General features: G+C 35.2%; 2 protein-coding genes and 1 pseudogene across 5 annotated transcripts; all 3 read left to right on the top strand.

Annotated features, from left to right (window-relative positions):
• Window positions 1–186: 186 nt before the first annotated feature.
• On the top strand, window positions 187–5,335 carry slc41a2a (solute carrier family 41 member 2a). 3 transcript variants are annotated; one of them, XM_059546533.1, is made up of 10 exons: window positions 187–485; window positions 807–1,316; window positions 1,400–1,507; window positions 2,449–2,520; window positions 2,591–2,735; window positions 3,222–3,368; window positions 3,473–3,620; window positions 3,741–3,820; window positions 4,094–4,225; window positions 4,457–5,335. In XM_059546533.1, exons 2-10 carry the CDS (start codon window positions 990–992, stop codon window positions 4,657–4,659), a joined length of 1,362 nt encoding a protein of 453 aa, XP_059402516.1. In that variant the 5' UTR covers window positions 187–485; window positions 807–989; the 3' UTR covers window positions 4,660–5,335. The 3 variants fall into 3 exon arrangements, with proteins under 3 accessions (XP_059402516.1, XP_059402518.1, XP_059402517.1); XM_059546535.1 differs by having other exon boundaries at window positions 191–485; window positions 1,009–1,316; XM_059546534.1 differs by lacking the exon at window positions 187–485 and having other exon boundaries at window positions 544–1,316.
• A 545-nt stretch (window positions 5,336–5,880) lies between these two features.
• LOC132133386 (THAP domain-containing protein 6-like) lies at window positions 5,881–7,991 on the top strand (annotated as a pseudogene).
• Window positions 7,992–8,601: 610 nt separating this feature from the next.
• On the top strand, window positions 8,602–13,724 carry LOC132133570 (nuclear transcription factor Y subunit beta-like). Of its 2 annotated transcripts, XM_059546450.1 has the most exons (7): window positions 8,602–8,749; window positions 9,545–9,641; window positions 11,389–11,522; window positions 11,721–11,918; window positions 12,094–12,172; window positions 13,062–13,141; window positions 13,245–13,724. In XM_059546450.1, the coding sequence occupies exons 2-7, from the start codon at window positions 9,545–9,547 to the stop codon at window positions 13,275–13,277; spliced, it is 621 nt and encodes a 206-aa protein (XP_059402433.1). In that variant the 5' UTR covers window positions 8,602–8,749; the 3' UTR covers window positions 13,278–13,724. The 2 variants fall into 2 exon arrangements, with proteins under 2 accessions (XP_059402433.1, XP_059402432.1); XM_059546449.1 differs by lacking the exon at window positions 8,602–8,749 and having other exon boundaries at window positions 9,536–9,641.
• Window positions 13,725–16,631: the final 2,907 nt, after the last annotated feature.

Below are 16,631 nucleotides of genomic sequence, written 5' to 3'. Positions count from 1 at the left end.
CATTAAAGAGACGAAAAATATTGTATTTGAGTAAATGTATCATCTCTGATAAATAAAAAAATATAAACGAATGGCTTTATCTCGCGACTTTTGACTTGCAGTTCTCACTCTGTCCTTCGTGTGGCGCCATAAGGCACATCAACGACACAAGTTATGGTACACCTTTTTAAGTCTAATTGTGCAAATGAATGCATTATTATTTACCAGTAGCCGCAAAAGCCTGAAGGCTGCATTCATAACCTTATACCGTACAGCCCTATTTGAGTCTGTCTTCTGTTTTCTAATGAGAAACGGGTGCCAAATGAGTTCATGGGCATTTGTGAGCTCAGCACAAAGAGTGGCTTCACAAACCTGCATTGACTCCACTGCCACAGTCAGTCTGCTAGTAATGCGTGTGAAGGCTGAATGAGAGAGAAGAGAGTGAAAAAGAGCTCGACAACCACCACATGTTCAGCTTTTTGGTTTTAGGACTTTGCTGCTTGGAGGTAAGGTACATTTGTGTAAACACCGACTTAATTAAAAAAAATAATACTGCTTTCAGTATAATTATTAAATGATCATAGATGTAAACTTATTAAATATTGAGCATTTCATTTTATTATATTTTTATTTTTGTATCTTAGGTTAAAATTTTTGTCATTTTTTATATGTCTGCTAGTTAATATTTTTCATTTGAGTTTTAGTTATTTTAGTACATAAAATTAAACTAAAGGAGTTTTAGTTCAACTAAAATAACCCCGGTTTGATGTGGGGTGTTTTTGTATTGTTATTCTTGACTCTTTGCTGAAGTGTTTCATGTGTTTCAGGTGAGATGGCAAGCAACTTTCTCATCAAACTCACTCAAATCAATCATATTAATTTAATCCAAAATTCATCTATACACACAATCTAAGATTCATTATATCAAGTACCTTTACATGATTTGTTTGCAACAAACAACTCTTGGTATTTTGAATTTAAACTCGTTTATTTTTTAAATACGGTTGACAATGGCATCCCTCACTGAAGAAAAGCAGAAAGAGTGTGAGCTGACCTCAGCTCACCTGTCATCCGGAGAAAATGGCCAACAGTTTATACCAGAGACCAGAAGACCCGACCGAACGTCAAGCTTCAGCAGTAAGGAATTTTCAGAGTCGGATCCCTTATTTCACAATGAGTTTTACGGGACAGCATTGGCCTCTGGCATCATATCAGAAATTGATGGCCAGGCGATGCCAAGCGAGTCGGTCCGGGCCTTGGGGATACAGATTTTGTTTCCATTCCTCCTATCTGGTTTTGGGATGGTTCTGGCAGGGATGTTGCTGGATGTAGTGCAGGTGAGTAGGGAGATGATGATGATGATAGGGTGGATTTTGATTAAGCGGACAATAAATGGTTCTTCTTTGTGTTGATGAATCAGCACTGGGACGTTTTCCGTAATGTGACTGAGATCTTCATCCTTGTCCCACCTCTACTGGGCCTAAAGGGGAACCTGGAGATGACAATGGCATCGAGACTTTCCACTGCTGTAAGATTACTGTGTCATCTAGATACCTGTGAAACCCCACTGAACCAGCATTTATTTATTTTCAGGCTGGTTTATGTTAGTTATATGTCAGTCCAACAGCCAGGCTGTTCCCCAGAAAAAGATATGGGGATGCACAATTGCATCAATGCACAATTTTGTCCTTAATTGCAAAAATTTGAGGTTTATTTATTGTTATAATTTGAATTTTTTTTGGGGGGGGGGGGTGTATTAGCTGAGATTGGATATTCAGTTCTGCTTACTTATTTTTTCCTATTTTCCTGTTTCCTTTTCAGTTACCTTTGTCGTCATAATGCTCAATAAAAGATCTTCTTTAGAAAATAAATGAATAATACTATTAAATTTAATCTTTTCCCAATCTCAAAATGAATATCCAATTTTCATACAGTACTTTATAATGTTGTAATTCAGGGAATTTTAAAATGGGAATAATAATAGCAACAATTAAAATATTTAATAAATATCTTTCAGAATGGATTAATCAATGGTATTTTTTTTTCTTAAATTAAAACAATATTAAAAACTAGTGTTTTATTGTAAATACCAATTTTTCTAGTTGTGCATAGCTAAAAAAAAATCAAAGAATTCAATCTATTTAAAAACAAATCTTCATGAAGGACTGGAAGGCTATGGGAAATCATTGGTTGAAATTTGTAAGAAGTGGGAACCCTGATCTGCACTCCATCCCATCTCAAATGATCTACTTCTTCTGGAATATTGTGTTCTTTCTCTTTCATCACATTGTTTGTCATGGTGAGGAATTTCAAACCCACTGTGAAGAAAACAGCCCTCAGGGTTATACTTGAATGTTGCAGTTTGAACAAAATCAAAGGGTTTATTGAATCTTTGTTTTATTGCTCTATATTGCCTTAAGTAAATGAATAAACATTCATTCAGTGCTTCAGTGAATATTTGTACTGCAGGTGAATATTGGCAGAATTAACTCTTCAAGCGAGAAATGGAACCTGATCATTGGAAATCTCGCCCTCAAACAGGTTAATTCAGCTCATTTGATGCTTGCTTAGTGAAATTCTGTTCTTCTTTGAGCTCTACTTGTCTCTTCAGGTACAGGCTACAGTTTTGGGCTTCCTGGCTGCTCTGGTAGCTTCGGCTCTTGGTTGGATCCTGCAGGAGGAGCTCATTGTGAATCATGTAGCTCTGCTTTGCTGTTGCAGCACTGTGACAGCATTCACAGCATCTCTGCTGCAGGGTTTGCATCCAGCTTTTGTTTCTGACCAATTTTCATCTTCTTAAAATAGACCATTCATAATCTTTAAACACAGGTGCTGATCATGAGGTTATTCTCACTTGAATGACTCGTTGCTTGTGATCTCGGCCGTGCAAACCCATTTTCAACACAGGGCTTGAATATAGAGCAAACATCCTCAGGCCACATAGCTCACATTATCAGCATTTGGGATAAATGGATAAGACTGTCAGTATGATTAATGGAAGCAGATCCTTTGAGATGACAAACAAGGTTGAAGTCAAAATGAATTGAAAGAATATAATTTATTGTATTGTAGCATTATAAGTGTTTTAACTGTCACTTTTAATCAATTTAATGCATAGAAAGAAGTAATAATTTATTTCAAAATCCGGTTGAATGGTAATGTACATAAAAATTTATTTGTAACTTCATACAGCATGTTTATGGATTATGGAATGGATTTGATATATGCAAATCTCTTTCTAGGCATCATAATGGTTGGTGTGATTGTTGGATCCAAGAAGGTGGGCGTCAACCCTGACAACATAGCCACGCCCACTGCTGCCAGTTTAGGTGACATCATCACACTTGGACTGCTGGCCGTCATCAGTCAAGGCTTCTTTTACTGCATGGGTGAGAATGGAAGACCAGTAACTGGTCAAAGACCTTTTTTTGTTACACCTAAGAGGTGTGGGTTTTTACTCTCTTTAATACCCTTTAACTCTCTCTGTTTGTAGAGCCATACCCTTATATTACATACCTGGTGTGTGTTTTTTTCCTGTGCCTGACACCAATGTGGGTAATTCTTTCATTTCGTCATCCTGAAAGCCAAAAACTGCTCTATTCCAGCTGGGAGCCAGTAATAACTGCAATGTTGATCAGCAGGTAAATGTGTCCGACTCGATTCATCAATATAAGTCTAGCATGGACCTTTTTGTGATGGTGCAGCTGTACCGATTATGTTTGTACAACCAGCTTATGTCGGATTTTGTTTCATATCTCCAGTCTTGGAGGACTGATTCTGGACCATACCATCACTGATCCAAAGCTTGAAGGAGTTGTTCTCTACAGTCCCGTTATAAATGGTGGGTCAGACTGAACTGACTATGTTCTGATTAAGTGACTGTTTGTTTCACCTTCCAATATCAACCTATATCCTCAAATGAACCTGTAGTATCACTGTTTCGGAACCTGAAAACGTTTGGTTACCAACATTCTTCAAAATACTTCCAAGATATTTTTTCCTATTCTATGGAAGTCAAAGGGACCCGAAATCATTTTGTTACCAGCATTCTTCAAAATATCTTCTTTTCTTATGATAAAAGAAGTTTCATTTTTGTGTGGACCATCCCTTTAAGGTGTTGGTGGTAATCTGGTTTCCATCCAGGCTAGTCGTATAGCCACCTATCTTCATTTTCACTGTCCGTTGGGCGAGCTTCCAGGTGACGCTAAAGGATGTTACTCCCAATGCTGCAGCTTTTGCACCACAGGTAACAGATTTCCATCAATCTTTATCCACCAAGATCCTCATTTCTGGCAGAGTTTAACTGGAAACCCTGATTAAATTCACCTGCCTGTAACTTTCTAGTGATCATGAAGACCATGATTAGGTTGTTCAGGTATGTTTGATTAGGGATGGATCTCGAGAGCAAGCGCTGAGAACCCCTGGGTTAAGATTTCAGAACAAAAACATTCAAAACCCTTTGCATTACTTCTGACAGGACCGAATGGGAGATCAGCGCAGGTGCTGCTCACGTTGGCCATCCCAGGTCACCTGGTTTTCCTCTACACCATTTACCTAATACAAGGCAGCCCGGATCCACCCACTCCAGTCTTCATTTTCTTCTATTTAACAGCTGCTTTCACACAGGCAAGTGAAAGAGATGTTCGCATATGTCTTATTGAGGAGCATATTTCTTATTGATTTTATTCTGAATCCTCATTCATTCAGGTGTTTCTTCTGCTGGGCATTGTTGGTGTGATGGTTCATTGCTTGTGGAAGTGCGGCAGGGATCCCGATAGCTTCTCCATCCCGTATCTAACAGCTCTGGCGGATCTTTTGGGTACTGGCTTTCTGACACTGTGTTTTCTTCTAATGTCACTGGTGACATAAACATTAAAATTACATTGTCGAATTTACATTTTAATTAGGTCTGATCTATGACCACTCACTGATGTGCTGGTCTACTGTTTTATATTTGCCATTTCTCTCCGCAGTTCAGCCAGTTGAATATTACTATAAATATCAGCCTCTGCCAGTCAAATCCCTGTGTGTTATTAATTGAGTCGCACATGCTGCCTCATGTGACAATAGCACTTCTCCAAGTCACACAGCTGTCTTCACTGAATAAAGAACTGCTGTTGTCGGTTTCCAAATGTTGTTATGTTAAATGTGTCTCTGATTTGCACTTATCTTCCTGGATCAGTATTCTTTCTGTATAATACAACATTTCAGATTTGGTTCTAATAAAAATATGTTATTATGTTTCAGAAATGTGCATTCATTGACAGGATATGGTATGGTCTTAATTACCAAATATTTGCATTGGGCAGCCTTATACAATTTAACTATGCATGTGGATTTTATTTTTTACTTGATTAATTATTAATCTTCAGGATGTATTAAGGAGAATAAACATGATAATGATAATTTTTTTTTACTGTAAAAAAACAACAAACAATTCATTCATGTATACTTCAAATGTTAATATAAGAGAATAATTGACTGAAGTTTATAAAGATTTGCACAAATCATTTGCATAGAAATCATCTGAACAATCCTTGGATTACCGCTTCAATTATATTTGCAGCTATTTAACGATATTCAGTATCCAGTTTAATAAATTATATATATATATATATATATATATTTTTTTTTTTTTTTTTTAGACCTTTTATCGTTGATATATGCATGCTATTATAAAAGGACAACATTTATTATTTTCTTATTTATTCGTTTTTTCCTGGAAAAACTTTTATTTCATTCAGTGGTCAAATATTTTGACTGTAATAAAATAAAATGGAAACAAAAACTTTATTGACTTAAATGTTGATTTGTGTATAAAACATTCGTCACCGAAACAAACAAACAAACAAACACACTTGTGAAGCTTCGGGGCCGCTGGGCGCTGAGATTTGCGGCCGCCATCTTGAACCGGTCGTAGAGTTTTGTTGCGTAGCAGCAGTTAAGATGCCAGAGCACTGTGCGGCATTTTCCTGTTCTAATCGGCGCAACATCGCAAGTAGGGCTCGGGGGATTACTTTTCACAAGTAAGATTTAACATTACTATCGTAATATTGGCTGTATTTTGTCCTTAAATCCAAAGAATTGATAAGGAGCAAGGATCTTTGATAGTACTGTACTGAAATCGTAGCTAGCTAACGTTAGCTAGGCTATGTATCTCCCTCCCTCAACTCATAATTTACTATTCAGATCAGAAAGAAGTTGGAAAGCACTTGTTAGATGCATGAAACTTACTTTTAGCGTTAGGTAACGTTAAGTACCTATTACCAACTCAATCCAATCTGAAGTTAATACACACATTGTTCGACCGGACATAATAACTGTTAATTGTGTTTGCGCACGTGATATCAGGAAGCAGTGTATACACACATGATGGCAAAGCGCAAATCGAGTTACCCCTCCCACTTCTGCTAGTATCACTGAGATATCTCGTGCGAATTGGACATTAATATTACAGACGTCTGTGTATAAATTACATTATTACTCCATCTACCCATGTAAAGTTAATCCTGCCCGATTAGGGCTTTAGATTACAATGGATACAAGAATGCCATGTAGAAATAAAACAATTATCATTGGTATAACATTGGCCAGCGAACTTAGTATTTTGTTGTTAGCTTCACTATATACTGAATCAAGTAAGTTTTCACTAGTTCTATTTCAAAATAGGAGTTTTGTTGAAGAAAGGTTCTAAGAAATGTGAAGAAAGAAAATAAACATTACCTCCTTTGTGAAATGTTTTTGTGTAGACCCTCCCAAATCTTCACTTTCCATTTTGAAGGTTTCCCAAGGACAAAGATGTGAGGAAGAAGTGGGAAGTGGCTTTGAGGAGAGAAGGATTCCATGCAAGTGATACATCAGTACTTTGCTCTCATCATTTTAAGCAGGGTGAATTTGATAGGACGGGTCAGACTGTCCGACTCCGAGATGGTGTTATTCCATCCGTCTTCAGCTTCCCGGTTCACCTCCAAAGAGTAGGTGTATCCTCATAAGACTATCAGCATTCATAAATGTAAATGTTCATAAATGTAAATTATCAATCACAGTAAATTATCCCTTCAAATATATTGTATTATGTATTATGCTTCTTCATTTTAGTTGGAAAAGGGCAGGGTTACGTCTACCTCCAGAAGAGCTGAAGAAAGCCTGTCCGTGGCCTCTCAGGATTCCCAGGAAACTGCAACCTCAAGCCCACAACCTCAGCCTAATGATGTGAATATTTCTACTTTAAACATATCATAATGTTCCCTGGACATATTAAAATCTCCCTTGTTTGCCTCCACTCATATTGAACACGCTCACAAATAAACCCATACAAACACAATTTAAGACATGTTGAACATGCATTACTGGCACACACACGCACACACACAGTTTTGGCAGTGGCTTTGACATGTTATGTCTATAAGAAAGAATGTGGGCCATAAACTAGTGGTGTCAAAATAATGTTTGTGAAGTGAAGCATTACTCAAACCATGTTCATCCCTCTTTCTGTTAGGATCATGGCTATGCCTTGCCTGCTTCTCCTACCGCTCTTAAGACCAGACTCCATGAAGCCTTGGCAAGAGTGGAACGTCTAGAGCGAGAGAAGAAGAATTCCATGGCCAGAGAAAAGAGGGCAAAAACCGCAATGAAGAGTCTTCTGGGGGATTTGAGGGAAAAGAACCTCATTAATGAAGAGCTCAAAAGAGAAGCTTGAATTCTACTCTGGTAAAACAAAATTAGCATTTTGAAATTAATGTATATGTTATTCTTACTCTTTTATTAAACTCCTTATTTATTATCTGGAGGGGACTTATTCATTTTAAATCATAACATTTCAGATCTTCAGATAGATCTCATGGCAAAGCAAGGCCACGAGTACACAAAGGACTACAGAGAGTTTGCGCTCACACTCCATCTACATGGTCCAAAGGCATACAAATACCTCAGAGAGACTCAACATTTTCCCCTCCCACATCCACATACAATACAAAGGTAGGCTTAATGTTGGTTCATGGTTAATGTTTGGAAATTACTGATGCATACATGCTGAAAAGCTTCATAATTTTTTTTACAGGTGGCTGCGTTCTGTGGTGTGTGTGTGTGTGTGTGTGAGAGAGAGAGTGAGAGAGAGAGAGAGAGAGAGAAGAGTGTGTGTGTGTGTGTGTGTGTGTGTGTGTGAGAGAGAGAGAGAGTGTGTGTATGTCACAAATCATTATAAATTGTTTCTTCAACTTATTAAAATATATTATTTTACTGCAACTATCTGTTTCTGCTTCTTTATCATATTTATAGTGTGTGATTTATAAATTACCTTATCACATATTTTGATTCTGGACGTCTGGTCACTTTATATCTTATATCAGAATATTATATAACTGTTAAGGCTACTATGAATATTAAAATACGCTGAATCATGTGTCCTGTGTCATAGCTACATGAATGACCTTTGCAACAAAAAAAAACCCCGCGTCAAAATCAGTTCGGTATTCAGTGAGATATGATTAATTAAATGCGATGACAGATCATTGCACCTGGAGTGGAGCTGGCGACCGATCCAAGATGGCGGCTCCACGTGGGTGTACCAACCACTCCCAGTAGAAGGCGCTATTTCAACAGCATTGCGCAATTCTTTTAAAACAGAAGGGCTGTAGCGCCACCTGGTGTCCGAGGGAGACTCGTCCTTCAGCGCTGTTCAGCCCTGCGCAGGGACTGGCTCTCGCGCAGCCATTTTCTGTCCAACCAAACGGCCGAGCTGAGACGAGAACCAACCAGGGCTTCATCGCAGGTTAGTGCGCGGCTCCGGCCAATGATTGTAACCCATATTTCGTTACATCGAATGGAAATCTCCGCGCGCGAGTGTTTTATTATTAGTTGGCGGGGAGAAAGAAATTAAGCGCGCTTTATGAAAAGCAGCTCGCTGTTGTAGGAATAATTGTTAACAGCTCGTGACCGCGCACGGCCCCTTTGTTTACAACGAGCCGATCCGAGTCTGCCTTGTTCTCTGCCTTCTTCTGCTGTTTAATTCATCCATCAGTTATAATAACTCACTTGACCAGGTTATCTGAATTGATCCAGTGGACAAGTGTGACTTATGTTTTTTTAGCGCCTGTAAACATTGCTTGCTAGCACTTTAATAACCAATAAAATACACCAATGTGGTCTGCTGTCAAAATCTGTTATTTCTCATTTGATTCATTTTTTATTATTTATCAAATTTCATATTTAGCCTACACTGACCGTCTTATTGATTATTTAAATATAAGCAAGCGTGTGGTGGTCTTTGAGGGGAGTTTGTTTGAATCTTTTTTTAATGAAAAATGTATGTTTATGTGACTCACTGAAAGATGGCAATTATGAACGTTTATTACTGAATTAAATAAAGGTTCAGTTCATATTAGGGGCTTAGTAATTGTACGTCTATGGTGATGAAATGTCTCAATTTTGCGTGCCTACATACGTTTACAAAAGTTTAGTAGTGCACTGCAATGGCCAAACAAATACTGTTTAGGTAGGCAACAAACTTGGCTTTGAAACTCAATCAGTAATTTACAGCTGTAATACAATTTAATTCATGTTTCAGATGGACGGAGACAGTTCAACCACAGATGCCTCCCAACTTGGCATAACTGGAGAATATATGGCTGGTAGTCACTTTGTTCTAGCTCAAGCTCAAGAAGGTAAGAGAAGCTAAAGACGTTATTACAATTGATTTAATTAATTGATTAATGCATTATAAAAATCTGCTGCAATTATTATGTAACATTTTATATAGTTAAATAATAATGGATTAAAATAATGAACAAATCATTTGACTTAAATGTTTACATTTTGTATAATTTTATATAAGAAAAATATATAAAATCTTGTGTTTATTAAATGTCAAATTTTAATTATTAAAAAATATATATTAATTTATTCATAAATTACTCTCCTGGTCAAAAGTTTGGAATCATTAAGATTCTTAATAGTTTTTATTATTATTATTTTTTTTTATTGGCTTCTATATTCAGCATGGCTGAATTTATTTGATCAAATGTACAGTAAAAAGAGTAACACTGTGAAATATTAGTAACATTTAAAATTACTGTTATTTTTATATAATTATATACAGTACAGACCAAAAGTTTGGAAACATTACTATTTTTAATGTTTTTGAAAGAAGTTTCTTCTGCTCATCAAGCCTGCATTTATTTGATCAAAAATACAGAAAAAACAGTAATATTCTGAAATATTATTACAACTTAAAATAATAGTTTTCTATTTGAATATAGTTTAAAAAAATAATTTATTCCTGTGATCCAAAGCTGATTTTTCAGCATCATTACTATCACATGATCATTTAGAAATCATTCTAATATTCTGATTTATTATGAGTGTTGGAAACCGTTCTGCTGTCTAATATATTTGATGAATAAAAGGTTAAAAAGAACAGTATATTAAAAAAAAGTAATAATATATTTTCTTTACTATCACTTTTTATCAATTTAACACATCCTTGCTGAATAAAAGTATTGATTTTATTTAAAAAAAAAAGGAAGAAAAAAAAATACGACCCCAAATTACTGACCAGTAGTGTATATTGTTATTACAAAATATTTATATTTTAAAAACATCTAACAAGCTTCTTTTTTTAACTTTTTATTCATCAAAGTATCCTAAAAAAGTATCACATGTTCTGAAAAAATATTAAGCAGCAGAACTGTTTCCAACTTTGATAATGAATCATCATATTAGAATGAATTCTAAAGGATCATGTGATAATTATCCTAAAAATTCAGCTTTGCATCACAGAAATAAATGATAAATTAAAGTATAATAAATTTAAAAACAATTATTTTAAATTGTAATAATATATCACAATATTAGATTGTTGGGGTATTACAGTTAAAACCCAAGGACCAGATATTTGGCAGTGAAGACCAGGAGTCAGAGATGAGTTCAATTAATAATAATAATTTTACTTGAAGAAAATAGTTTGCAATTTCATCAGCAGAAGTCAGCTTCAATACTCTCGATGGAGTTCAGAAATACAGGGTAGAACAGGATTCTTTAATATCTCATAAGCGCACATAAGGTTACACATTTCACTCTTGCCATAACTTGATTAATAGTCAAACAAGAAATCATGTAATAATATAATTAATATCAGTATGAAGGATATGGCAACTCTGCATCCACTCCTTCAAGATTATTTTTCTGTATTTTTGATCAAATAAATGCAGGCTTGATGAGCAGAAGAAACTTCTTTCAAAAACATTAAAAATAGTAATGTTTCCAAACTTTTGGTCTGTACTGTATATTTTATATATTCAGCATCATTTCTCCAGTCTTCAGTGTCACATGATCCTTCAGAAATCATTCTGATATGCAGATTAAATGCTTAACAAACATTTCTTATTATTTCTTTATTTATTTTTCATAAAGATGAAGGCGATGAGGGTCTCAATGACCACGAGGATGGCAATGGAAGCAAAGATAACCTACGTGAACAAGACATCTATCTCCCCATCGCCAACGTTGCTCGAATCATGAAAAATGCAATCCCACAAACTGGAAAAGTAAGTCAATTTCAAGGGAAGGCAGTACGGTTTGGGACCCTTTTTTATTTGTTATCATTTGGTTTATGTATAAAAAGATCTTTGATCACATCTCTGTTTATTTGTTCAGAGCTTCTTTTTTAAAACCCTTTATTGTCCTAAAGCAAGTGAAACTTTAGCATAAACGTTATTCAGAAGACTTTCTCTCCATCACCTCAGATAGCAAAGGATGCCAAGGAATGTGTGCAGGAGTGTGTGAGCGAGTTCATCAGCTTCATCACTTCAGAAGCCAGCGAGAGATGCCATCAGGAGAAACGCAAGACAATAAACGGCGAAGACATCTTGTTCGCAATGTCCACGCTGGGTTTCGACATGTATGTGGAGCCTCTGAAGCTCTACCTGCAGAAATTCAGAGAGGTAACATCGACATTTACGTTTTAATAGCATCATTGTACATCACTGAAGTCAAAAGGCTAATTCACTTCATGCAGTATAAGAAGTAAGACTTTGCACAACTGTCAGGGGTGTGGATTCCTCCTCTTGATCGGTTGAGCTCTTTTGATTGACAAGACATTTGTGTAAATGTTCTCAGGCCATGAAAGGAGAGAAAGGCATAAGCTCTGTCACTGTAACCGAAGGCATGGGAGAGGAGCTGACCGACGAGACTTTCAGTAAGTTACTCATTAGCGTACAGATGGTGCTTACAACCAAACTTGAATTGAATTCATCAGTATTTGTTGTGTACATTCTAATATATATTACTGTATTAACAATTTGTTAATTATTGTTTGTATACTGTTGTAGTATTTATTATGTATATATATATTTTATCATTATTCATTTTTTTCAGTTTGTTATTTTTTATAATTTTGTTTTATAAATTTTGTTTTTATAATTTCTGTGTAACTTTAATTAATTAATTCACTTATTTATTTATTATTCATTTTAATTTTTTTTTTTTTTTTAATTCATTGAAAAAAAAAAAGATTTTGTGTATTTTTTTTATATTCTACTTCAAAAACCCGTTTTATCTCAGGTAGTTGCCAAAGCAGCATTTAATAATTTATAAACTGTATGCACGCTGTGTGTTATTATTTATTTGTCTTTAATACAAATGAAGGTCTGAAATATTTGTATGCAAATTGTTATTATCTTTTTACATTTTTATTAAAAGCAATAAGTTAACAGCAAATTTGTCAAACATATTGTAAAAAAATAATCTATATAAATAAATATGCAGTTTGACTTTAAATTTATTAACAGAAAATAACAACATTTATTTAATTTGTATTTAAATTAAATTATTAAAATATTTAGGTTGTGTATATACAGTATTTTTTCCTGCATGTGTTTTGTATTAATAATTAATTGAACAATTAATGGTCATTTTAATTACATTGATTTTGAAAATAGACATGATAATATAATAGTTATTATTATTATACAGTAATTATTAATAATACCAATAATTTTTATGCATACTTGGATACTCTCTCTTTCTCCATATATATATATATATATATATGTTAAACAGTCAATCAAAATCTTTTTCTATCCCAGCAAATCCTCTACCTGCAGGAATCATAACAGCTGATGGACAGCAACAAAATGTGATGGTGTACACCACCTCCTATCAGCAGGTCAGAATCACACACACACACATGTCATTTAAAGATGGCACAATTCAATCTACACTTTTGAGCATTTTAAGTGAATATTTTAATTTAATTTAATCTGATGCAGATCCCAGGTGTGCAACAGCTCCAGTTCTCCTGAAGATGTGCTGAAATCATCACCTAACATCACGAATCAGACCTCCACACTTCTGTTACGGAGGTCTTCAGCAGACTCCCACAGGTCACAGAGCTGGACTTCTATGTTTGTTTAGCTTGTTTTCGTGTGTGCTTCGTGTGTGTCTGTTCACACACATTATAATTTTATGTGACCAGTCTGTTGGTTGTTTTTTAGTTTGTTTTTCATCACACATTTTGGAGTTTTATCCATTTAAAGGTTTGGGGTAAAAGGGGTCCTGAGGGCTTTCAAAACTAACTCACCCCTCTGTCAAAGCAATAAAATAGAACAAATGTGAATTTACCTGCATCTTAGTGGGATGAGTGCTTTACTCCTTTTAATATAGATGAAAAATCATGATGCATGTTTAATTTCAGTTTGATGAGACGTTAACACTCAAAATAAAATATGGTCATTTTTGTAAATAGTTCATATTTTGTGTGTATGCTTTTTTTTCCTTTAATGTTTTAATGAATTTGTATTGATGCATTTCATTCAACATGAAGAAGCAATCTGCATTTCTTAGTCAAGCCCCAAAATAAATCTAAATAATTTCTTTAGTGTGGCCCATTTTAAAGTCAGTGACTTTCTTTGGATGAGTTTACATTCAATTCTTGCTGAATTTCATTTTGAATTTTGAATTTCATTTTCTGAATTTCTTATTAATTTACAGTTATACCTTGAATGTGAATCTTGAAACTGCTTTAAAAACAAATAAGGATATCAGTTACCTCAAGAACACTTAAAATGGCAACTTAAAATCCATCATAACAATCAATTGTTTAATGAAATAAAGCTGAATATTGTCTAATTATATATTTTATATGGGACTTATTATTTGTAATATATTTTAAGGGACAAATACTGCCCGACTCTCCTTGCTGGTGAAGTCATTTCTGTTTAGCATTGTCAGCACTCGGAGCAGGGTTATTAACAAACAGTAAAAGCATAAAAGAGCTTTTGTTACTTGAAAAAAGGAAATATAAAAATGAGTTCAAATAATAATAATTAATGCTATCTCAAACACTGGTTGCGAGTGGAAAAGATACAAGAAGAAAACAAAAATTCATTAATAAATGAATATATTAATATATAATAATATGATCTAAAAGAAGATTTCTTATCAATGGGAAGTCTGGCAGCGAGTGCTGTCTCTCATCCTGCTGAGAGCAGTTACATGACAAAGACACGGTCTGAATGACATCACACCTCCAGGGCGACTTCCTGTCACTTCACCCTCCTCCTCCTAGCTAAACTGTCTATGATGGGGCGGTTCACACTTTAACACCTCTGATTGTGTCCTGATTCAGGCGAGGAGCGGGGGTTCTGCTGCAGTTTCAGAGAGAAGGAGAATCAATCAAATCATGTGTCCGTGATGAATGAAAGAAGTGGCTGAAGTTTTGATCTCCGTGGAAATACTTGATTTGTGCATGTTATTAGAGATATCTTGCTATCTAGCCATGTCAATAGGTTTTGTCTAAATTTTAATTATCTGTCAATCATATTTTATTAGAGCACACTGTGACATGCATTTGAGGATACACACACACACACACACACACACACACACACACGTTTTAGCCATATACACAAGAGAAATACTGAAGGCCAACACCTGTGCAAACAGAACATGGAAAATAGAGAATAAAGAAAAATATAGAAATTTCCATCACATGTTTTAACTGTTTTGAATATGATTTCTTATATTAAGCTTTTTGCATATTATTTAAAATCTGTTTTGAGCTGTGAAAAAAGTTGACTGGAAAAAAGATTGACAAGTGTCGGAGCAGTCGATCAGATTTTGACAGGGAGGAGAGGAGGATAATAAATCCTAGGTCGAATGCATAAATCAGCCTCATATCAATCGTGGTGATGACAAAGTGTATGTTTATCATAATAACATTTTTATGTTTATTTTACTGGTAATTTAGAATGTATTTTACATGCTTATTTGATTTTACTTTTTTGGTGAATCGCTTTTTGAGAATTTACATATTCAAATGTATCTTATGCATTATGAAATGTTTTATTAAATATTTGTATATGTAATCCTATGAAGGCATGAACCAGGGTGTTATAGGCTAATAAAATATGTTTAATGGGACTGACTTTGTATTTAATGTGATTACAATTTAATTAAAACATTAGAAATGTATAATTATTTAACGTTTCCAATAAATTACACAGCCGACAGAAAGTGACATTATCACTAACTTTGATCTTACCAGAGTTTAAGAACTCTCTTTCTCAAAAAACAAAAATCTGTCGTTATAATCGCTGAAGTTGCCTTCACAGCGAAATGAACCTCTTACTTAGGGCCTACACATAAAGCATTAACTACAAATAAAATATGTACAAATTAAAAAAAAAATAATGTAACTATCCATTGCTTTCATGCACTTACTTTACTTTCCTAAACAATCATCACGTATTAGATCAAATTGAGGTCGTGCAAATGAATTTATATTTTCAGCCCGAGTCTGATTTTAAAACCGTCATATCCTCCGGGTTTGAATCGAGCGCCAACCTGACGCTCTCTCTCGTGAGGCCAATAAGGAAGTGACTAAAACTACAATTCTTCGACTGGCCGCTTGAGGCTGGCTGCAAAAGGGAGTCAGTCCCATAGACTCCCCATGTTAAAATGCCCAACTTTACAGCAGGAAAAAACATGTTTACAGCCTGGTGCAAAAAATGATTTTGGTCTAAATAGCTAATTTTGCCCTTCGTGGCAACTGTGAGGGGGTGAATTTTTTTTATAACTCATCCGTTTAAATTATATTAAGACTTAAAGTTCTGCATAATTTAGCCACTTGAGTGACAGGTGGATTGCCGCTGCCGACACTGCCGTCGTGCTTCAGCAACTAGCTCCCGCCTTTTTGCCCATTTTTGATTGTCCGGGAGAGTCGCGCGGTGACGCGCTGCCAAGATGGCGGGCCCGCTAGGCTTCAAAAACACACTTCAGGAGTCTATGGGTGACGTCACGGACACTACGTCCGTGTTTTTATACAGTCTATGGTTTGAATGCAGTGCCTGGATAGCATTACATTGTAAACAAGATTGGAAATTAAGAATGGCGCAACAATAAAACAATACATTTAATAAAATAAAACAGGTGTATATATTTCGAGTATTCCTCAACAGTAACGTGAGCAGGCGGGAATTATTTTCGCTACTCGCTCGAGTCCAGATTTGACCACACGTAGACTTTTGTTTTGAAAAAGGTCAGGCTTTTTCACATGTTGCCAGATCACCCTTAATTTAGCGAAAAACTGGCTCATTTGTATCAATTGTGGAGAAACTGAGTATGAAGTATAAAATACACATATGAAAGAATTGTGA

This window comes from Carassius carassius, chromosome 50, assembly GCF_963082965.1.
Source record: "Carassius carassius chromosome 50, fCarCar2.1, whole genome shotgun sequence".
Classification (NCBI taxonomy): domain Eukaryota; kingdom Metazoa; phylum Chordata; class Actinopteri; order Cypriniformes; family Cyprinidae; genus Carassius; species Carassius carassius.
Note: the sequence above shows the minus strand (reverse complement) of the source record. Positions and strands in the feature narration are given on the sequence as shown.

Bases quoted from the DNA above. Each gene is read 5' to 3' on its own strand.
- slc41a2a (XM_059546533.1), top strand. From the start codon at position 990: ATGGCATCCCTCACTGAAGAAAAGCAGAAAGAGTGTGAGCTGACCTCA. The intron at 1,317-1,399 runs GTGAGTAGGGAG...TTGATGAATCAG, and splicing joins TGTTGCTGGATGTAGTGCAG to CACTGGGACGTTTTCCGTAA. The intron at 2,521-2,590 runs GTTAATTCAGCT...TTGTCTCTTCAG, and splicing joins GAAATCTCGCCCTCAAACAG to GTACAGGCTACAGTTTTGGG.
- LOC132133570 (XM_059546449.1), top strand. From the start codon at position 9,536: ATGTTTCAGATGGACGGAGACAGTTCAACCACAGATGCCTCCCAACTT. The intron at 11,523-11,720 runs GTAAGTCAATTT...CCATCACCTCAG, and splicing joins CAATCCCACAAACTGGAAAA to ATAGCAAAGGATGCCAAGGA. The intron at 12,173-13,061 runs GTAAGTTACTCA...TTTCTATCCCAG, and splicing joins GCTGACCGACGAGACTTTCA to CAAATCCTCTACCTGCAGGA.